At 40.3% G+C, this 24,371-nt stretch overlaps 1 protein-coding gene across 2 annotated transcripts; it reads left to right on the forward strand.

Annotated features, from left to right (window-relative positions):
- Window positions 1-324: 324 nt before the first annotated feature.
- On the forward strand, window positions 325-7,705 carry LOC131220989 (leucine--tRNA ligase, cytoplasmic-like). Of its 2 annotated transcripts, XM_058216038.1 has the most exons (3): window positions 404-464; window positions 3,730-3,810; window positions 4,158-7,705. In XM_058216038.1, exons 2-3 carry the CDS (start codon window positions 3,740-3,742, stop codon window positions 7,474-7,476), a joined length of 3,390 nt encoding a protein of 1,129 aa, XP_058072021.1. In that variant the 5' UTR covers window positions 404-464; window positions 3,730-3,739; the 3' UTR covers window positions 7,477-7,705. The 2 variants fall into 2 exon arrangements, with proteins under 2 accessions (XP_058072022.1, XP_058072021.1); XM_058216039.1 differs by lacking the exon at window positions 3,730-3,810 and having other exon boundaries at window positions 325-464.
- The last annotated feature ends 16,666 nt before the right edge of the window (window positions 7,706-24,371 follow it).

The raw sequence follows: 24,371 nt of genomic DNA on the forward strand, positions 1-24,371 counted from the left end.
TGAAATCTCCAGGAACAAAAATGTGTGCTTTACTGTGGTAATATATTCATGGTAAACTGAATTTAATTTAATTAAATCATCTTTAACAACGAAAATATTTTACATGTATCACCTAAGTCAAAAGCTCATTGAAATCTATATACTTTGGGCATGATGAGGTAATTTTGAGCCATAAATTCAAAATCAGATAATTAATATTAGATTTTTGGTGTATTTTTTCGGTCATGCTACATCCATATCAATGTAATTGATTTGGACGGTCTGGATTGCCAAAAAATTGGTAAATCCGTACGCTTTACGTGTAACGACCATATTTTAAACGGTGTTGAACTAACATAGAAGTCTATAATTAGAAGATGAAAAAACCCTACGCATCTCCCGCTTCCGTCTTCTACTCCCCGACACCACCATCTTCTCCGGTCACCATCTTCTCCGGCCAAAAAACGACGATCGCTCGTAATCAGGTAATCTATCTCTCATCTCTTCTCTTCTCTTTCTTGGTGTCTATCTCTTTTCCTCTGCAATGGCTGCTGCCTCTCTCCCTCTCGCTCGCTCTATGTACGTCTCTGTCTAAGCCGTGAATTTCTCCTTTATAAAGGAGAGAGGGTTCGAAGAAGGGGCTTGCATTCGAAATCTCAGTAAGACACCGTGCTTTAAAAATCACCGATGTTGGGGAATTTGGATTACCTCCGAATCCAAATACCCCAAATACAACGTCCGAACGCATCCAAAAGCCTCAAAAGCTTCAAAATACCCGGAAATACCTTTGAATCCTCACTACCAAACGAGAATTAAGTATATTTCATTGGAAGAGATGAGTTGGGTAATTGCTTGCGTTCAAATTTTAATGTAAAAATTTTCATTTACTCCGTTTGTATACACACACATATATAATTTTTTTAAAACCTAAGATAAATATACCATGATAAAATTAATTAAGAATTCCTTTTCGACCATCATGTAAATGTCTTGACTTATATATGTGTTTTTCTGTATTTTTGAAGATGTAGATCAAAGTTTCATATTAGATTGAAATATTGGAAGAAATTGAAAAAGGCAAATACATTAATTCTTTAATAATTTTTTAAAATAATTTTATTCATATTTTACTAATTATTTATTTAATAATATGTATGACATGGATTTTTTGTATTGATTCGGAGTAACATTAAAAACAAGCTTAAAAAAGTCCAAAACAACTAATTGGGACTCTTCCAGCGTTTGAATAAAAGAGAGCATTGGGCCCCAAAATCTATGGTTTGAAAAAAAAAAGAAAAAAAGCTACAATGGTTAACATTGGCCCACCTTGACACTCTTAATCATGATTTGTAAATGGGTCTCAGATAAAAGTGGTTGGACGATCGTGTTGCGATCGAACTAGTCATAATTGCCTATGTGTCATGTGTGTATTACATCCAACCCGTCGAACAGGTTGACCATGCTATGAAGATATCGCGGATCGACTCATTAGGTGGTCCTGATGAGTACTTAGCATCAAATAAGAAGTCCTATGTTGTTTTCTATGGTATGGCACACATGCTAAGTGGATCGGGCTGTTTTTTGGATGAGGTGTTTTTCATAGTGGGACCGACCTTTTGGAGGGGTATGATGTTGCCAACTAGTTGTATGTGGGACCTCTTATATTAAATTTGGTTTTGTTTTAAAAATGTGATTATTGGACATGGATTTACACTTGTTGAATGCAGTTGCTAATTACTCTTTTTTACATTGTGCTGATGTGCTTGTCTGGTGAACCCCGCATTAACGTTTGTGACCGTTGATCACATATCAATCAGCAACATGCTTGTACAAGGCCCGCTGCCATTGCTTCAATCATTCAAACTGTTCATGCAACTGAATTAACTATGGTACCCAAATTGAAAGATCTAGCAGTCTTTTATTGGGCCATTTTTCTTGGATTGATGCAAATACTTGTTATATTTTTTCCTTACCCATTTTCTTATGGTGCTTCGATGGTCTCGGGCATATGTGGGCTTATCACAACATCCTTATCCATTAGATGTGTTGCCTCATGTTACTCTTAAGCCCTAAAAATGAGCCCGAATGGAAACTTAGGCAGGGCATAGTGCAGGGGACAAGTTGAGAGTGAATGCCCACCCTTGATTTGCGTGGGGGCCCCATTGTGTTGTGTATAGGGAGTTTAGGCCATCTAGACCCTTAGTTTGTCCTGGATGAAGGGATGAACAGTTAGGACAAAACTCAGGCTATTTTGCAACTCAGGTGGATCTTGGTGAGAATCAAGGGTGGGGATCACCTTCCATCTTCTTCCTTGTGCTGTGGCCCACTAGAGTTTTAGATAGAATCGGGCAACGGGGACACATTCAATGGATGAGTTAGATGTGGACTAAACATATGGCTAGCACCACTGTAAGCGTATGGTGGTTGTGGAGCACACCTTATTATTTATTGACCTCCTATTGAAGGTCAGATTCATTCCAAGGTGGTTTTGAGCACAATGCCTATTCATGATGGGTGGGGTCCACAACATCAACTGTTTGGATCACTAAACCATGGGTCTGACTTGTACAAACAAACTAGAGGTCATGACTGTGCATGACACATTGGATTGATAGTTGAAATGACCATTCCACTCAGAGAGTATGAAATAACTCATGCCGATTATCAATTCAACTACTATTTGTTATGCACTATTTCCTTTTGTTAACCATCGAGCTTGTCTTTTTTATTTCTCACATTTTCTTAAAATTGATACCGATTAGGAATTGGGATTTTTACCCCAAAATTCTTTAGAAATTTGCATTTTACCAAAGAATGCCCAGGCAAAATGAAATTCCAGGGAGATCCTTTTTGGAAGGAGAAAGTAACAAAATGCCCTTGTTTAGTTTTTCACTCTGAAAGGTAGTGAAGTTGAGAATTGTGGGCCCACATGGTATTTGTAGTCCAATCCATCTAACATGTGAACCCCTCCATGGTGTTCACATGAACAAAAAATCGGGTCGATCGAATCACTGGATTGGCTACAAGTGAATTTAGATGTTTTTTGAGTGGGGTATGTTAGTTTTTATGGTTTGGCCCATCTTATGATTGGATTGGCCATATTTTTTGGTCCGTTTGGTAATCATGGTGTGGTGCATTTGTTGGATGGGTTGGATGTTAGATACAATACCTCATGGTTCCCATAATTCTTCTATGCATTACTTTTTAAAGAAAAACTAAAATGAGGGGCATTTGTAATTTTACTCCTCAAAAAGCACTGCCATGCAATTTCGGTTCGTAGAGGCATTATTTTGATAAATTCTGAATTTCTGAGGAATTTTGTCGTAAAATTCTTTTATTTTTGGTAATAAAAATGTTATTTTATTAAATCAACAAATTTGTGGGGGGCTCCTATATTATCTCTAGAGACTTCAATAACCTAGGTTGAAGGTTTGGAGGTCAAATGGATGAAAAATGAAAGGAAATTAAAAAAAGGAAAAAAAAAAGAAGAAAAGGTCTTGAGTCAGGTTGTGTTGCATGCGACTTTCCCCAACTCAGACGAGTTTATGCCCAAGTCTCAAGAAACTCGTGCCAATCAAGCCCAAGTCTACCCTGCCCTGCAAGACTCACAATACTGACTGGACCCCAGTCCACCTGAGTCAAAACCGATTAGGATGAGCCATATTGGACTTGGCTGAGTCTTCAATTTCTCTTCTCATATCTCAGAACCGAAATCCGTGAAATTTCTCACTGATATGTATCTGTGGCCAGCTGATGGCTGATGATGAAATCACCACTGTCTCTGAGGAGGGCGTATATCCTATCTTACAATGCCTTATATCTCTCAAAATTGTGAGTTCCCATCTCATCCTTCTATTCCTCTTTCCGTTTCAAAATTGAATACATTTCTCCTTGGAATTCGATTCTTTCCTTTCTTTCTTTTATCATTTAAACTCTCTCTCTCTCTCTCTCTCTCTCTCTCTCTCCACAATCTTAGAACTCCTGTTTTGTGTATTTCTTGATTTTGTTGCCTTTCGTTTTACTGATTCGGGTTCGACTGGTTTCATGAATGTATGCTGCCCACATCTATCTGTGTGATCTTTTGTTTCTGGTTTGTTTGTCGGTTGCAATTTAATTTGGAATGGAAAATTTTAACTTTCCAATCTGTCCTTTTCTTTCTTTCTTTTTTCTTTCCACAGCACCTGTCGATTTTACAGTAGAGAAATGGCATCAAACACAGAGGGTGGCAGGAGCTTTGCAAGGAGGGATCAGCTGCTGGAGATTCAAGCTGAGGTTCAAAAGAGATGGGAGGAGAATGGTGTCTTCAAAGCCGAATCTCGTGGAAAGCCTCCTGAAGTGGGTGAAAAGTTCTTTGGAAATTTCCCTTACCCATACATGAACGGTTCACTTCATTTGGGTCATGCATTCTCACTTTCCAAGCTTGAATTTGCATCTGCTTATCATAGGTTACGAGGTTCCAATGTATTGTTGCCTTTCGCTTTTCATTGCACTGGAATGCCTATCAAGGCCTCTGCAGATAAGCTCACTAGGGAAATTCAACAATTTGGAAATCCGCCCATTTTTCCTTCCATAGAGGATGAGACAAGTGTACAAGTTACCAACGGGAGTAAACCGGAGGAGGGAAACACAGAGCAGATTCAGCCTGATAAATTCAAGAGCAAGAGGTCGAAGGCTGCTGCAAAATCGGGTGGGGATAAGTTTCAGTGGGAAATCATGAGGTCTTTTGGTCTTTCTGACAGCGAGATCGTGAAGTTTAAAGACCCATATCATTGGCTGAGCTACTTCCCTCCTCTGGCGAAGGAAGATCTGAAGGCATTTGGTTTGGGTTGCGATTGGCAACGATCCTTCATCACAACGGACATGAACCCCTATTATGATTCTTTTGTTAGATGGCAGATGAGGAAGCTGAAGGAGATGGGGAAGATCGTTAAGGATATGAGATACACGATATATTCTCCCTTAGATGGCCAACCATGTGCAGATCATGACAGGGCTTCAGGTGAAGGTGTTCAGCCACAGGAGTATACCTTAATCAAAATGGAAGTGGTCCCACCCTTCACATCCAAGTTGAAAGCTTTGGAAGGAAGGAAAGTATTCTTAGCTGCTGCCACATTGAGGCCGGAGACCATGTATGGGCAAACAAATTCATGGGTTTTGCCCGACGGAAAATATGGCGCTTTTGAGATTAACGAGACAGTGGTGTTTATCATTACTCAGAGGGCTGCACTGAACCTTGCATATCAGAAATTGTCAAGAATTCCGGAGAAGCCAACCTGCTTGCTTGAGCTGACTGGCCATGATTTGATCGGTTTGCCCCTAAGGTCCCCTCTTGCATTCAACGAAATCATTTACTTGCTTCCCATGCTCACGATCTTAACTGATAAAGGCACGGGAATTGTGACCAGCGTGCCTAGTGACTCGCCTGATGATTTTATGGCCATGCACGATTTGAAATCGAAACCAGCCCTTAGATTGAAGTTTGGTGTGAAGGATGAGTGGGTTTTGCCCTTTGAGGTCATACCCATCATCAATATTCCAGAATTCGGGGACAAATCCGCAGAGAAAGTATGCATTGATTTGAAGATCAAGAGCCAGAATGACAAAGAAAAGCTTGCAGAGGCAAAGAGATTAACATACTTGAGAGGCTTCACTGAGGGCACGATGATCATTGGGGAATTCAAGGGGAAGAAAGTTCAGGAAGCAAAGCCGTTGATAAGGAGCATGCTTTTGGAAAGGGGTGAGGCAGTTGTATACAGCGAGCCTGAGAAAAGGGTCATGTCAAGATCGGGAGACGAGTGCATTGTGGCTCTCACAGATCAGTGGTATCTTACCTATGGGGAGGCAGAGTGGAAAAAGAAAGCCGAGGACTGTTTGTCCAACATGAATCTCTACTGTGATGAGACACGCCATGGCTTTGAACATACCTTGAGCTGGCTGACACAGTGGGCTTGTTCACGGTCTTTCGGGCTTGGCACACGCCTTCCATGGGATGAACAGTTCCTCGTCGAGTCGTTGTCAGATTCCACCCTCTACATGGCATACTATACCATTGCTCATCTGTTGCAAAATGGCGATATGTACGGGTCGGATAATTCTTTGGTTAAACCCGAGCAGATGACTGATGATGTTTGGGACTTCATTTTTGGAGGTGGGCCGTTTCCCAAATCTGATCTTCCAGCGTCCCTTCTTAACCAAATGAAGCAAGAATTCGAGTATTGGTACCCATTTGATTTGCGGGTATCTGGTAAGGACCTTATCCAAAATCACCTCACATTTTGCATCTACAATCACACAGCACTTTTGCCCAAATACCAGTGGCCTCGTGGGTTCAGATGCAACGGACACATCATGCTTAATTCCGAAAAAATGTCCAAGTCTACTGGAAATTTCAGGACCATGCGCCAGGCAATAGAAGAATTCTCCACCGACGCAACTAGATTTTCATTAGCTGATGCTGGGGATGGAATGGACGATGCGAACTTTGTTTTTGAGACGGCGAATGCTGCAATCTTACGTCTTACAAAAGAGATTGCATGGATGCAAGAAATACTGGCTGCGGAATCAACTCTGAGGACGGGCCCCCCATCTACTTATGCAGATCATGTGTTTGCCAATGAAATAAACATCGCCGTGAAGATGACTGAGCAGCACTATGCTGATTTCATGTTTAGGGAGGCTCTCAAAACAGGCTTTTATGACTTGCAGGCTGCTAGAGATGAGTACAGGTTCTCGTGCGGGATGGGAAGCATGAACCGTGATCTGCTGTGGCGGTTTATGGATGTCCAGACACGACTAATTACTCCCATTTGCCCACACTATGCGGAGCACATGTGGAAAGAAATGTTGAAGAAGGATGGCTTTGTTGTGAAGGCAGGTTGGCCGATGGCAGATTCACCAGACCTCACTCTCAAAAGGGCTAATAAATATTTACAGGACACTATCATTTCGATGAGAAAGATGCTTCAGAAGCAAGCGGCACCGAAGAAAGCAAAGAAAGGGGCCCCAGCGGTTACAGCTGAAGAAAACAAGCCAACGATAGGCATGATATATGTGAACGAGCAGTACGATGGCTGGAAAGAGACATGCTTGAGGATACTTCAGAGCAAATACATCGATGCTAGCCATTCATTTGCATCCGATCAAGAGATCCTTGGAGCATTGAAGGAAAGCACTGAGAACTTCAAGGAGATTCAAAAGCACTGCATGTCCTTCATGAAGTTCAAGAAGGATGAGGCACTGTCCGTTGGTCTTCAGGCGCTGGATTTGAAGCTACCATTTGGTGAGATCGAGGTCCTCCAGGAGAACTCCGAGCTGATAAAGAGGCAGTTGGGTCTTGAGCATGTTGAAATAATATCCACATCAGAAGATGGTGCTTATATGAAAGCGGGTCCACACAGGCTGGTGCTGGAAAAGAATCCTCCATCGCCGGGCAATCCTATTTCTATCTTCTTGTATAGGTCAGAGTATCCACTGATTTCTACTCTCACATTAGATTAGTTGTTTTCCCCCTTCCATTTCTGATTTTGGGACTATTAGGAGATTGTTATCTAGTTGATTATCATCCTTGTGGATGTTTAAGTTGTTCCTGTTCCAAAAGAGTTTTTGTCCAATTTCATTGTCTTGTTTTATTTTGCTTTTTGTTAAGCAATTTTTGTTTGGTAAATTAATCAGCTCGTTTTATGATTTATTTATTTATAAATATAATTGAATCAGCTCCATTTTCATCCATGTACCATCTCCTCTTCTACTTATATGGCTATGTTATGAATGTTTTTCTTAGCCTCTTGGGATAAGGTAAAATGCATCCCCACCAGAAGTCAAGGGGTGTTATTTATTTATTTATTTATTTTAATTTTAACTTAAAAAATAATAATTTAATTTTGTATTCTTGAAGTTTCTCATAAGACGAGAGAAAGTAGACTTGGATAGTTTGTTCATGTACAATGTAGACTAGGAATGTGCTGGTTAGTAGTGGGTTGGTGCAAATTGACAGCTATAAAAGGGTAAGTGGAAGGCCTAAAAGGACTGGGTGGAGGTAGTAAGAAAATACTTAGATGATTTATGTTCTAACTTAAGTTATGACTCTTGGTAGAGTGGAACTGTGGAATAGGATTCATGTAGCCGACTCCAATTACTTGGAATAAGGCTTGGATGATGATGATGATTTCTCATATTAGAATTTCCTTGACTCCTCCCCCAACCCCCCAAACAAAAAAAAAAAAGGGCTGAAATTAAGACAGGGTTTTTCATTCCTCAGGAATTCTATTATAACCTAGCTTATACTAGAAAATCTTGCCAAAGGGAATGAAAAATCTGGGGAATTAAAACTGAAATTTAGGTGCTCTTGTTGGCATTTCTACTTAGAAGAGTTTATTTGCTTATTCTAAAAAAAATAAGCTCTTATTTTGAAAATATATTGTTTGGTAAAGTTCGAATTTTAGAGTTTTTTTTTTTTTTTGAAACTGCCAAAAAAAGCTTTTAAAAAATAAGTGATGGGGAGGTCACTTTAAGAGCTTATTTGGTTCAAGGGTGTAGAGATTTGTGGGTAATTCTTGGATAATTTTGTCCTTAAACTTTTTAAATAATTCCATCTTGCCTCTTTATACTCTCTCTATGGTGGGCGTACATGATGAACAACCCATATTGAAGGTGGGCTTCACATGATGAATGGTCCACATCAAAGGTGGGCCCCACATGATGGATGCCCCACATCCAAGTGTGGCCCCATATGATGGACGACCCACATTAAAGGTGGGACCCACATGATGGATGGTGGACATTGAAGATGGGACCACATGATGGCAGGTTGACATCAAAGGTGGGCCCACATGATGAATGGTCCATATTGAAAGTTGGGCCTCACATGATGGATAGTCCACAACAAAGGTGGGACCCACACGATGGATGGTGAACATCAAAGGTGGGACCCACACGATGGATGGTGAACATCAAAGGTGGGTCCCACGTGATGGATGACCCACATCAAAATGTGTCCTACATGATGGACTAGCCACATAAAGTGGGCCCCACATGATGGACGGTCGCAAAGGTGGGACCCACATGATGGATGGTGGACATCAAAAGTGGGCCCGCATGATGAACGACTCATATATTGAAGGCGCCCCCCACAAGGCACGGTCCACATCAAGGTGGGCTCACATAATGCATGGTTCAAATCTGGCTAGTTTGTCGTGCAAGTGGGCAATGACAATGGAAATGGTCGGGAGAGATGTCCACCTTTGATTTTTATAGGGTCCACTGTAATGATCACGTGAAAGATCCATTCCAACCATTGGATGCCACACCAAAACATAGCCTAAGATCCAAAAAGCAGGCTCACACGTGATTTATGTGGCTTACAGTAAGGGAAATAGTTTGAAGGGTGAGCTTTTATGTACACCATTTTCAATTGTGTGGTCCACTTGAACCGCAGATGTGGCTGATTTTTGGGCCCTGGGTAGGGGTGTACACAAACCGAGCTAGCTCGACTCGACTCGACTTGAAAAACCTCGATTTGACTCCGTTCGAAGCTGAGTTCCAGCTCGAAAATGAGTTCGAGCATGCCCCAGCTTGACTCGACTCGGATCGAATTCAGCTCAAATCGAACTCGGATCGAACCAGTTTGGTGACTTGGTTACTTTGCCATTGATGTTGCTCACCAACTGTTTGATAAAATGACTCAACGAGATGTGGCTGGTGGCAAGGAAGGTTTGGCCGGCGGCAAGCAAGGTCTGTACATTAAACAAATACCTTTTTTCTCTCTTTTTTTTTTTCTTTGGTTTTTATGTTATTTAGAAGGTGTTTGATAAAATACCTGTAAAACGATTGCCTCTGTTTGTAAAACAGTGGGTTTTTGAAGTTGCAGTTCAGGTGTTTGTGGAAATGCCTCAATGGTGAACTCGGCCCGAGCTGGCCAGTCGGGCTCGAGGACCAAGCCAAGCCGAGTTCGAGCTGAGGTCAGCCAGTGTTCGAGCCGAGGCCAGCTTGACTCGGTTCGACTCGATGTACACCCCTGGCCCTGCGTCTATCACGCAGTGACTCACCTGATGGTTGGGTAGATTTCACATTAACACTATGGTGGGGTCCACCCAAGCGAACATTTCATTTTGGTTGTGCATGAGAATTACCATATGTTCAACCCCACTTGGGCCACCGTGATGTGTTATCACTATCTAGACCATCCATTAGGCGAGGCTTACAGATCTTAGGCCTAGATCTACTCATGCACAGCAGAGTAGCAAATAACTTCCCCGTCCTTACACGAAGGGAAAAGTCAGGGAAATGATTGCATGCGTTCCTATGCATGGGAATGGCCATATGTGAAAGGTGTGTGGGGGGCCAATAAAAATGTATGGTTGGAATCAAAACCGTTAATTGGTTGAGACTCTTTATTTTCAGCGTACGTTTCTTAACGAGCCTGATTGAAAATTCAGATGGGACAAAACACGGGGAAATGGACAATCATTTCTAAAACTAACATATACAGGTGCAATAGCCAATGTTACTTTTGGAATGGCATGCAATTTAGCATTCTCTTCCTCCGGGAGAGATGCACGGATACATTGGATGGCATATAAATTACATTGGTTGAATTCGGCCGAATAGTAGAATTGATTATTTTGGTCAAACTCGGTCAGTTAGTTCAAAAAACGACGAATTCAATCATTTCAGTTGAATTCCGCCGTAGAAAAATGCCAAACTTGACCATTTAACTAGAACCCCGCCATTTTGATTGGCAAACAATAAAATCAAGTTTTGGTTGAATTTGGCCGTCTTGATCAATAAATGACAAATCCAACTGGATTGGTCGAACTTGATCATTTTGATTGAGCGGCAACAAATTCGGCTGTATTGGTCGAATTCGGCCATCTTGATAGAGAGATAACAAATTCGGCTGTCTTGATCGACAGACAACAAATTTGGCCATCTTGGTTGAACTCGGCCATCTTGATCAAGAGACTACAAATTTGACCGTTTTGGTCAAACTCAGCTATCCTGATTTAAAAATGGCAAAGTCGGCCATGATAATGAAGATTGTCGGTCAATCCATTCCGAATGATTGATTGTGGTAGTAATAAGATCAAGATCTTGGCCTGTGACCTCCTGAACCAATTGCATGCTTCGGTTACGATCCAGTTGGTGTGGTTTAGTCATTGGTGGTAGTTTAGGACTTACTTGGTTCTGTTTTCCATGATACGATGGATTCCCCCCAGGTATACTTTGGTTTCCTTTTTCAAGAACAACAATCCCAATCTCCCATTCCGATCACCTAAACTCAGCAAGTGGCAGATGATTCTATACTTCCTGTACTGGAAGAGGCGTATTCCATTGCGAAAGAGGTACCTATAGGGTTGGCTGTAATGTTGGCGCCATGGTTGTACCGATGGTGTCGGTGTCAAATTTCGAATAAAACTAGTATTGACTTGTTGCTAAGGCATTATAGGTGTTTTTTCGACAAAGGGAACCATCATCCGATTCATATTTTCGGCATTACTGGCCATCCATCTGCCTAAAATTTTAGTCTGAATTCATGACTGTTTGGTGATATGTTGAGTTCTTCGTTGCATATCGAGCATTTTGCTCGACTAATCTCAATAGGATTTGCTGGACATCTTGCTTTCACGCAACTTTCATACTGGCTTATGTTGTAGTGGTATGAATATTCATATTGGCTCATAGTATAGTCTCATTGGGCTTGCCAAAAAAGATTGGCTGCTCGATTTGTTTTTAATTACACAAGCGTGCCAAAATCAATATAATGGCTTAATCCAAATCGATCAACTTTGACCCCCAAGCGCCAAAATAAGTAAATATATCCAATATGAACATATATGACTGGATTTAGAGAAGATTGGTCGCTTACTCAGCCACTTACAGAATTTGATATTGATCAAGAGATAATCAGAAGGTAGGGTTCTTCAGCTGAAGATGGGTTACTTTGTGCCTTCCGGAAGAAAAGACTTTAATAATACCAGTGCAAATCAAATAAAAGGAAAAACCCACAATCGGTCATCATGAGCAATTACAAGAATGCATCACTTGAAAGAACAACTTGATATTGGATAAAAAACACATCTAGTGTATGAGCGTAGACTTAGATTACAACTAAAGATTATAACTAAGAATTACCACTATTGAATTATCGCTACTCCTAGTCTTAGGATTAGTTGAGATAAAAGATAAATTTGACTGAATTGTAATTTGATACGTTGTTTGTTATATTGGGTTGTTGAGGTTTTTTGTGTGTAGGTCTGTTCTGTCCCATCCCTCTGTTATTTATAGAGCTCTGTTGTAGGTTGCTCTTCCATATCATTCTTTCATTATTGTAACGGTTATGGTAGTTGAAGAGTCTTTCTGGATCTTTTTATTTTGTTACGTTTCCTCTTTTGAACACCTCTTTTTAGATTCTTTTTTCCGTTACATTTTTCTTCCTATCGTTCCCTTTCAAATGCCTCTTGGCTTCTTGCTTTACTTTCGTCAGCCAATGTTTTGTTTTAATAGTCATCAATCATCCTTTTGTATCGTAAACAGCTCAACCACATTTCTTGTATATCAAATGCAACATTTCATAGATTAACTAATGACATGTAAAAATAGATTTACATCAACTGTAAACTCACACAAACACTTCAAATATCCTTGAAAATCTTTACCCTATTATATTTTTCTCTTGTTATAACAAGTGTCCTTCCCAATTGAATTTCTTAAAAATAATTAGAAATAAATTATAACAGGATCTACTTCATTTTAAGCTATGCCCTAAAATAATTTAGTAAAACGGATACACAGACAGGATAAACCCAATACATCACGGTGGCCCCACAGAGCCCAACCTGGACGGCTATACAGATTGGAAGCCGATTGCGTAGTAACTCACTATGCTTACCGTACTGAGTAAACTATGTGAGGTCCACCATGATTTTTTTAATCCGCTCCGTCCATCCGTTTTAAAAGATAATTTTAGGTCTTGAACCAAAAATAAAGCATATACATGTTCAAATGGACCACACCATAGGAAAAAAGTTGAATTGAATGTCTACGGTTGAAAATTTCTTGGAGGCCACAGAAGTTTTGGATCAAGATTGTATTTGTGCTTTTCCTTCATCCATGCCTGATCTTATGAACATGTTGGATGACAAATAATCATCATTGTGGGGGCCTAGCAAGCTTTCAATGGTGGAAATCATTATCCCCACTATTTCCTGTGGTATGATCCAATTGATCTTTGGATATGCTTCAATTTTGGGCTCAACCTCTTAAATTAGATGAAAAAAAAGGATGGATAGCGTGGACAGACCACATACATTCAAGGCAGCCCAACTGAGTTTACTCAGTACAGTAAGAGCATACTGAGCAACTCAGTACACAATCCAATTTCACACATATTGCCTAGACAGTGCTATGTGGGCCCACCATGATGTATGTATTTTATCCACACCTCCGTCCATCTATTTTTTCATATCATTTTATAGCACAGGCCCAAAAATAGATAGATCCAAATTTCAAGTGGACGACCCCACAAGAAAACAATGGTAATTAAACGCCCACCATTAGAAACTTCATACGTCCACTGTAATGTTTATTTACCATCAGACCTGTTGATTAGGTAACACAGACATGGATGAGGGGAAACACAAAAATCATCTTCATCTTAAACTTTCGTGGTCTCAAAACAATTTTTAATATCGAGCGTTCAATCACCACTATTTCCTGTGGTGTGGTCCACATATGATTTGAATATTACTTTTGGGTTAATAGCCTAAAATTATCTGGAAAAATAGATGAACCGCCTTGATAAAACACACATAATGGTGGGGGCCAAAGAGCACTCTCCAATAGTTACGGGCCACTGAAGTCTTAGTAGGTAATCCGCGTCCATTCGCATCCCCGAGTAAACGGCGACGGATTTATTAAGGAGAATAATAATGCTACACAACAGAAGATAATCCAGATCTTAGCATTATGAATCAGCCCAGTCAATGCCGAGATTTCTGCCTTCTGTTACTGCCAAAGGGGATTTAAATTCATACAGTTTTTTATTGTAATTATCTTTTTGTAACAGCTGTATATTTGATTTTGTATTCCTTCCTAATATAGGACTCTTAAGTTCTGTATATATATCACTCTGATTCAATCAATAAAAAAGAAGAATTATTTCCATTTATTGGCAGTGTGCATTTATCTTATATGGTATCAGAGCACCTACCTCTAACGAGATCAAGATCCGAAATTCAAACCATGTCTTCCGCAACAGACGCTCCTTCTTCCTCCACCACTAAAAATCCCTTGGTTGTCTTCAACATTACTGCCCAGATTAATGAGAAGCTTACTCCCTCCACTTTTCCTCAATGGCGTGCTCAATTTGAAGTACTGTTAATTGGGTATGACCTAATGGACTACGTTACTGGGGATTTACAGTGCCCTCCCCCTGACGATACACCCACTGCTGCCTCCCAAAAACACCATTGGGTTAGGCAAGACAAGCTTATCTTGAGTGCTATTCTTGCATCCACCTCCCCCACTATCACTCCACTCATCACAACTGCCAAAACATCTCAGGCAGCCTGGAAAAAATTAAGCACCATGTATGCTAGTCGCTCACGAAGCAGGGCCATGCAATTGAAGGAAGAGCTCATCTTAATTCAATGAGGCACTCGCTCTGTCCCAGACTATCTCCATGCTGTCAAAGCATTAGCTGATGAAATAGCACTCATTGATCATCCTATCTCTGATGATGATCTCACTCTCTATGTCCTCAATGGACTTGGACCCGATTTCAGAGAGATTGCTACTCCTATTCGGGCTAGGGAGAAATCCCTGATGTTTGAAGAACTTCATGATCTCCTTGTCGGTCATGACAATTATCTTCGTCGCATGGAGGCCACTCAACAGCAGCTTATTGCAGCTGCTAATTTCACGGCGAATAAACCAGGAAATGGAGGCCAGCAGTAGAGGTATTTTTCCAAGAACAATGGTTTTCGAAACCCTAATTCAAACCGATCGGGCAACAATCAGTCCAAGGAGCATAAATCGACCAACCGGACCTCGGGCCGAAACAACTAAGCCCAAAAACGATTTCAGCCAAAATGTCAATACTGTGATCAATTGGGTCACACGGCAAAAGGATGTCCCCAGCTGCAGCCCACCGACTTTAGTGCAAACTGTGCTGCGACTTCAAATCCTCAGAACTCCAAGTGGCTTCTTGATTCTGCCGCTTCACACAATATCACTGGTGATCTTGGAAATCTGTCCATTCATTCTGAATACGATGGCACAGATGAAGTAATACTTGGTGATGGTACAGGTTTGTCTGTCTCACATGTTGGTTCATTAACCCTAAATTCGCCTCAAAAAACGTTCTACCTTCGTGATACACTTTGTGTTCCTAATATTCACAAGAATTTAATTTCTGTGCATCACTTCACAAAACAAAATAACGTCCTTGTTGAATTTCACCCATTTTATTTTCTTGTGAAGGAACAGAAAACGGGGGTGATACTACTAAGAGGAGCATGTGAAAATGGCGTCTACATGTTTCCAACTTCACTGGCGACATCAAATTCCACCATGGTTGCTAATGTGCATGAACGAACTTCAATAGATGGATGGCACAAGCGTCTTGGTCATCCATCCATGAAAATTGTTCAAAGAATTGTTAATTTATTTTCTCTTCCGCTTTCCACCAAAAATTTCCCATCTTCATGTACTTCTTGCAATATCAATAAAGCACATCAACAACCATTTGGCTTAACTAGTCTCAAAAGTTTTACTCCTCTTGAAATCATTTATATGGATGTTTGGGGTCCAGCTCATGCTACCGGTCTTGATGGTTCCCGGTACTATCTCATTTTTGTTGACCACTTTACCAAATATATGTGGTTTTATCCCATGTCATCAAAGTTGGGTGTCTTGTCTATTTTTCCACAATTCAAAATTTTAGTTGAAACTCGGTTTCAATCAAAAATACGAAGTTTCTACTCGGATAATGGTGGTGAGTTTTTAAGTCTAAAAAAATACTTGTCCATTCATGGAATAAGTCATTATACCACCGCTCCATATACTCCTCAACAAAATGGAGTCTCTGAACGTCGTCATAGACATATTGTGGAAACCGGACTCACCTTACTACAAGATGCCTCTCTTCCTCTCACATATTGGCCTCATGCGTTTCAAACCGCCACATATCTCATAAATCGTCATCCCAGTCCTCTTTTGGAAAATAAATCACCATTTGAAGTGTTGTTTGGTCAAAGGCCAAACTATCTTAAATTAAGAAAGTTTGGGTGTCTTTGTTATCCTCTCACAAGGCCATCTAATACTCACAAAATGCAGCCCAAGTTCGTACCTTGCATTTTTCTTGGATATTCTCAAACACAAAATGCCTACAAGTGCATGGATCCTCTTACAAACAGGCTTTACACGTCACGGCATGTCCTGTTTAATGAACATCAAGGCCCATTCAAAACTCCTGGCCCATTGACTGATGCTAATCCATCCATTGGATCTCTAATAGTCTATCTTCCCCCGTCGAACTCGGTTTCCCCAGGTTCCAGAAATGCCACTTCTGTTCAACCAAATCCATGCACCTCATCTCTTGAAATCCAGCCGCCAGTGACGTCGGAACCGGTTGACGCTGTTGGAGCATCACCTCCAGGTAATATCTCTTCCATTCCTGTTCTAGATCCCACACGCACATCTGATGCTCTAGGTTTTGGAGATTTAAATTCAATGACTCAATCTATTGATTCCAATTTAAATTCCATTCCTTCGCATACATCTCCGCTAATTGCATCTTCCATACCCTCGACCTCCGTTTCAATGCCGACTATAATATCTGAAAAACCCCCATCTCGGTCTCATTCCATGACCACACGGTCAATGAACAATATCTTTAAACCCAAGCAGATTCATGCTGTCACTAAACATCCCCTTCCATCACCCATTGAACCAACATGTGTTAGTCAAGCTGTCGCTCACCCACAATGGCGTGAGGCTATGTCCAGTGAGTTAACAGCTCTCATGCGACATGGAACCTGGGATTTAGTTCCTGCTCCTGCGCATTGCAACCCAGTCGGATGTAAATGGGTTTTTAGGGTTAAAAAAAAAGCTGATGGCTCAGTGGAGCGATTCAAAGCCAGACTTGTTGCTAAGGGGTACAATCAACGTCCTGGCCTTGACTATAAAGAAACATTCAGTCCGGTTGTTAAGCCGGCAACTATTCGAGTTGTTCTATGCATTGCTATTATGAATGGCTGGATGCTGCGACAAATGGACCTCAACAATGCCTTTTTACATGGGTCATTGACAGAAACAGTTTACATGGTGCAACCCTCGGGGTTCAAAGATCCTTCAAAAGCTGATTATGTTTGTAGATTAAAAAAAGCAATCTATGGGCTTAAACAAGCTCCCCGTGCATGGTACTCAGCCTTAAAGAGGGCTCTTGTTGAGCTTGGATTTCAGAATTCTAGAGCCGATTCTTCTTTATTCATCTATAGACATGACTCTGTTACTTGTTACTTTCTTGTCTATGTTGATGATCTTGTAATTACGGGCAGTGACAAAAAATTTGTGGGGTCCATTATTGACAAATTAGGTGCTAAGTTTTCATTGAAGGATATGGGTAACCTTCATTTTTTCCTAGGGGTCGAATGCATTACAACTTGTGCAGGCTTGTTTCTATCACAACACAAGTACATTCTGGATTTGCTACAAACCACAAACATGTTTGGAGCAAAGGATGTATCCACCCCTCTCTCAACCAGCACTCCCCTCCATCTTCTAGATGGTACTGCAGCTGTGGACAGCACTGAATTTCGAAGAGTAATAGGCAGTCTTCAATACTTGTCTTTAACTCGTCCGGATATCCCTTATGCAGTTAATAAACTCTCCCAGTTTATGCATAAACCGACTATCACTCATTAGACAGCTACCAAGAGGCTCCTCAGATATTTGAAGCAGACAATATTTCATGGGATTCAACTAAAACCAGCAACTGCTCCATGCTTAACCACTTATAGTGATGCTGACTGGGCAGGCAACAAAGATGATCGAACTTCAACTTCAGCATATATCACTTTTCTTAGATCCAATCCAATTTCATGGAGTTCTAAAAAACAAAAAGCTGTTGCACGTTCCTCAACGGAAGCAGAATATCGTGCCCTTGCAAATGCCGCTTCCGAAACCATGTGGCTGTTAGCTCTCTTCCATGACATTGGTTTTCCACGCAAGGAAACGCCTATGCTTCTTTGTGATAATCTTGGTGCCACACACTTGAGTTACAATCCAGTACAACATTCAAGGATGAAACACATTCAGATAGACTTACACTTTGTGCGTGATTTGGTTCAAAAAGGCACACTTAAAGTCTGTCATGTTCACACTGAGGACCAGCTTGCAGGTCTCTTGACAAAACCACTTTCTAGGCAGCGCACAGAATATCTAAGGATCAAGATTGGTCTTGTCGATGGCAGCCAAATCTTGCGGGGGCGTATTAAGGAGAATAATAATGCTACACAACAGAAGATAAAATCCAGATCTTAGCATTACAAATCAGCCCAGTCAATGCCGAGATTTCTGCCTTCTGTTACTGCCAAAGGGGATTTAAATTCATACGGTTTTTTATTGTAATTATCTTTTTGTAACAGCTGTATATTTGATTTTGTATTCCTTCCTAATATAGGACTCTTAAGTTCTGTATATATATCACTCTGATTCAATCAATAAAAAAGGAGGATTATTTCCATTAACTGGCAGTGTGCATTTATCTTATAGGATTAGGTAGTACTCCCGCCTGTTCCGAGCTCGGGACAGGCGGCTCCGATGGCCACTGAGGGGTTACTGTGATGTATGGATTTTATTGACACCGTTCATCCATTTTTTTCATATCATTTTAGAATATTGGACCAAAAATAGGGCATATCCAAGTCTCAGTTGGACCACACAATGAGGATTAAATTTATGCCATTGGAAAATTCTTAGGGTACACAAGTTTTGGATCAACATGATATTTGTTTTTTCACTTCATCTAGGTGTATATGACCATATCAATAGGTAGGATAGAAAATAAACTATACGGTGGACCCTAAGAAGGTTTCAATGGTGGGCGTCCTTAGCACCGCTTCTTCCCATGGTGTGGTCCACTTAAGCCTTGTATATTCCTTTTTTTTTTTGGTCCCAATTTTCTAAAATGATATGAAAAAAATGGATGGACGGTGTAGATAAAATCCATACATCATGGTGACCCCTTAGTGGCGCCCCTCAGAGCCTCCGCATGTCCCAAGCTCGGAACAAGTGGAGGGAATGCCTAATCCGCGCCTGGAGAAGGACGCAAATTGGTTAAAATGGACTATCGACTTTCAATCTAATGGAATCTCGAAAATTTGGCATAGACAACCTGGCATAGTAGGTTGGTTGGCTAAAGTAGCTTCTCTTGCCCCAAAATTATAACCGGTAAGTCAAATATCTCATTCCAGTTTGTGAGATATGCCCGCTTTACGGTTCTAACAGTCTTGATCACTTCCGCCTCTGATCGGGCCTTCTTTGGTCCATCTTAGCCATGAAAGTGTTCGCGATGCACTCTTTATCAATGGGTAGGGTTTTTTCAAGAACATCAACAAAAAAAAAAAAATTTGATTTTTTTCTCCTCCTTTTTCCCCCTATCCTAGGCATAGAAAGATACCATAAAGTGTTTTGGGTGTTGAGTTTATTCATGGTCTATGCAAGCTGGGAAAAAACATAATGCGCATGTATCGTGGAGGTAGCGTGTTAGGGTAACCTATTGCACCGTTCGAATCAAACGAGAGGCACAAATTATCTAAAAAAGAGCAACAATGTTCACGCCTTATCCAAATATTAATCTATATTCGACGATTTTGAAGTTCCAATTATTTTCGATTTCTTTTAATTCCTGCTTACATATGCACAAAAATAACATCAATTGTGTACGATAGCGGATCCATTTCTCTCTCTCTCTCTATTATTATTATTATTATTATTATTATTATTATTATTATTTACTTTTTAATGATATGAGGATGTCCCCGCCCCATTCTAAGGCGAGACTAGTCCTTGTAGATGCATGCAATCACCTAAAAACCATGTACATCGGATAATTTCGAGGAGGATACTCGAACCCACAAACTACTTCAAAGTGGAAAAAATAGTTATTATAGTTGAAGAAAATACTTGAATTTTGCATCCCATCTTTTAGAATAAATAAATAAGAGCCACTTGTTAGGATTTTTATTCTTAAATAGGTTTGAAATCTATTAAAATTCAGATTGTGCGGCACTACAAAAAAACCCCTATTAAAACAATGAAGAACCGACCCAACTGTACATTGTGGCCCCACTTAATGGTTGGATCTATATAATGTTTGGGGCATTCTATTAGGTAGTTTCCATATTGCACACACCACACCAATTCCCATACCACAACTAGTTACGAGGGAGACGTTTTCTGTCATGATCATTGGTGTTGTCATCGTTATCATCGATGTTATTATTTTACCGTTGGCTTTATAAAATAAAAATACTCATTCTAACATCCATGATGAAAATGATCTTGATCTCAACTATTTTTTAGAGATTAGACATTAAGCGTATATGTATATTCTTGTCTAAATTCTCTAGAATACCCATTTAGGTGAATCATTTATGGAAATCAATTATTCATTAGTTGTAGGAGATTCCATCATCGTCCCACTACCTTAGTCACCTCATCGGGACATCATATGTAAGACAGTTGATCGTAGGAGCTGAGTTTCAGCTCTTGCGATCGATGAAGCATTTGAGAAGCTAATTCAAGCACGGGAGAGCAATATTGAAGAAGCATATCAAGTAAGACATTACAAAAGGGCTCAATTCGACTAGTAAGTTGTTAATTGTATAGTCTATTCAGACTCCTTCCTTGTGTACGATTAAGTGTAGCGTTTGTAACTCAAACTCAAATAGGCTCTTGTGTTTATATTTAAGCTTATATGTTTGATTAGTTAAACTATATGAATGGTTGAATTGGATTGAATGCTAAGCACTTAACTTGCAAAACACACACAGGTTCACTATCTCCCTATATACTAGTTGCTTGATAGTTGCATCTATTGTAGTCTATATGATTAGATCCACTTGGCTTAAAGGCCTTATTGTTATATTTACCTTCTTAGTTTTAATTGGTAAATTCTTAATTAGGCAAGAATTTTTAAAGTGGTCCTATTCACCCCTCATCTAGATATTAGCCGCAATTCTAAGCTCTGTCAAGCTTCTGTATGCATCGTGGTAGATAATCTATACAATTTCACAAAGCTCTGTGTATCCCGTCATAATGTATATGTTTTGTCTATGTCATCCATCTGTTTTAGCAGCTTATTTTAGGGCATGAGCACAAAAATGAGGCAAATCCAAGGCTCAATTGACCACCCGATAGGAAATAATGTGGATTGAATGCTTATCATTGAGAACTTCTTGGGGCCCAAGAAGTTTTGGATCAAGCTCATATTTGTGTTTTCCATTCATCCAAGGTTATGTGAATTTATGAACAAATTAAATGGCAAATAACCATTGCGGTGAGCCCCTAAGAAGTTTTAAATGACAAGTGTTCAATCCCCTCTATTTCATGGTGTGGTTCACTTGAGCTTTCAATCTGCTTCCCTAAAATGAGTTGGCAAAATGGATGGACAGCATGGATAAAAACACATACATCATGGTGGGGCCCACAAAGCTTTGACACCAGCTAGCTGGTCAGTGTTGGGTCCCCAGCCAAACATTGTCCCAGACCATTGGCACCTCCACGATCAGCTCGAGCACCAACCACAACCAGTGGCCATGGCTCTGACTGACATCTCATTATCACAACCAACGAACAAATATAAGTACTGAATTGGCCTCAAGGATAGGCCGTGGCCATAATCAACAGTTCAGCTCGGTCTGTAGGACCTTGGCCAACCCGACTTAGAGGCCGACATCAGTTGTCGACTACAACCTCCTCAGAAGCTAACCACCATGAGATCTTCTTCGTGTACGAAGAGGATTAATTTCCTGAGATCTTCGCCGAGGATAACGTCGTATATCCGGGGGACAATTTTGTGCATGATACGTGACTATATGACAGATTCATTGCCATATACGTAATTAGCAACAAAGGACTGTAAATATGAACCCTACACACAGTAGAAGGTATATACAAAAATCCTAGTTCTACTAGACCTAGAGTGTCTGTTCTAACTTTGGCATCAGAGGGTCCCCTGCAGCAGCCAGGGTCCGCATTGTGATTTGGTTTTGCAGGTACACAGGGTTTAGCTGAGAGGACCAGATATCAGCATCAACTATATATATATACACACTAAACGGTCGAGCGCATGAACATACGGTTGAGTCGTGTTCCATTTTCTATTGTTGGATGATAAATTTGAAAAATATGCTGCATGGATAATAACTTCTAATGAGAAGGAAACCGGTGAAACTGGTGGAGCATTTTACTCGCCCGCGAAGAAAGAGATCAAGCATTGGATTGCGTGGTGCGACCTTAACGGAGTGTTGCTGTTAGACCCATCATGATCAATGTGTTATATCCAGACCATCCATCCATTTTCAAGTTTATTTTAGGGCACAATCATAAAAATGAGGCAGATCGAAAGCTCAAGTGGACCACATCATAGGAAGCATTGGGGACTGAATGCTTATCATTGAAAACTACTAAGGCCCATAGAAGTTTCGGATCACGCTAATATTTGTTTTTGTCTCTTCATCTACGTTTGGGTGATCCTATCGATAGGTAGGATTGCAAATAAACGTCATGGTAGGCCTTAGGAAGGTTTTAAAGGTGGGTGTCATGGTTCCCCACTGCTTTCTGTGGTGAGATCCACTTGAGCTTTGGATCTTCATAATTTTCAGCCTCATGATCTAAATTGACCTCGCCAAATAAATGGACGGTGTGGATATAGCACATACATTATGGTGGAGCCAATTGAATTGGTGACGTCGTCGCAGCAACTAAGTCGGTGGTGCGTGGCACAACGTGCAAGCCGCTTACAAAAAGTAGGGGAGTGGATCAGGTGTTGTCAGGTAACAACTTTGTTATACTTACTGTGTGGCCTACTTTGATGATTTTATATATATATATATATATATATATATATATATATATATATATATATATATATATATATATATAGATATATATATATATATATATATATATATATATATATGTCTTCCATCCTTTTTATTATATATTCTTAGGATGTAATCCCAAAACATAAGCAGATGCAAATGTCAGGTGGACGACACCACTAGAAATAGTGGTAAATGACTGTTAAAAGCTTTTCTATGGGCAACAAAAGTTTTGGATTAATCTCATCTTTATATTTTCCGTTCATCCATGTCTGGTTGACCTTATCAATGGGTTTGATGGAAACAAAACATTACAATGGACATTACTATGGGCCCTAGGAAGTTTTAATGGTAGGCGTGCAATCACCACTGTTTCTGATAACATGGTCCATCTGATATTTAAGTCTTCTTCATTTTTGGACTCATGCCATAAAATGATCATGAAAAACAAATGGACGTACGTCATGGATATAAAATAAATGGATTAAGTTGGCCCTACAGCGAGGGCTGCACTATCAATGGTGAGGCTAGGGTTGCATATAATCTGCTCTCACCGTGACAAACCAGAATGCGGACGCAGATTTCCTATGAAAGCCTTTCGCATGGAAGTTCTTGCGCTAGGAACTCAGATGAGGCCCACTGTGATGTTTGTGAGAAATTTTCCCCTTTCATTAGTTTTGTGAGTTTATTTCAGGACATGATGCCAAAAATGAACCGTCACTACACCAAAACTTTGGTTCAGGAATGGACAAGTCTCTGGTTTAGAAACAGTGTAGGGCCGTTTCTGATTGAAAACGGTTTCCAACCACTCCTAAATGGTCTTTATAAACGCATGCTCACCTACCTATGCATGTGCGCACCTTTACACATGTGTCATGGGCATCTAATTTGAACGGTCCATAAGATGCGGAATCCCATGAAACTCTAGGAGACAAATTTTCACCCTGATCTAAGATTCTGGTGGGCCATAGCAAAGAGATGCAAATTAAGAGAAGAAACTGTTTTCATTTTTCATGGCCCACCAAAGTTTTGGTTCAAAGTAAAAATTGGTATAGGGGGGGTTTTATGAGGTTCTTCTTCACATGGACCGTTCAAATTTTCGAGACTCATCACGTGTGATGAGTTCTCAAAAAAGTCCGTAGGACTTCCGTTCGCAGCAGTTGAGCATTCCGCGTCTTAAATATACCCCATCCCAAACCCTATTCTCTTTCTCCGGTTTGTACTTCTCATTTCGTCATAGGTCGATTTCCTCTCTCATAGGTCAATTTCCTCTCTCTCGTTTTTCTT

The sequence above is a fragment of the Magnolia sinica genome, chromosome 12 (genome assembly GCF_029962835.1).
Source record: "Magnolia sinica isolate HGM2019 chromosome 12, MsV1, whole genome shotgun sequence".
Taxonomy (NCBI): domain Eukaryota; kingdom Viridiplantae; phylum Streptophyta; class Magnoliopsida; order Magnoliales; family Magnoliaceae; genus Magnolia; species Magnolia sinica.

Coding starts and splice junctions, on each gene's coding strand:
- LOC131220989 (XM_058216038.1), top strand. CDS start 3,740: ATGATGAAATCACCACTGTCTCTGAGGAGGGCGTATATCCTATCTTAC. Junction 3,811..4,157: donor GCCTTATATCTCTCAAAATT/GTGAGTTCCCAT, acceptor TTCTTTCCACAG/CACCTGTCGATTTTACAGTA.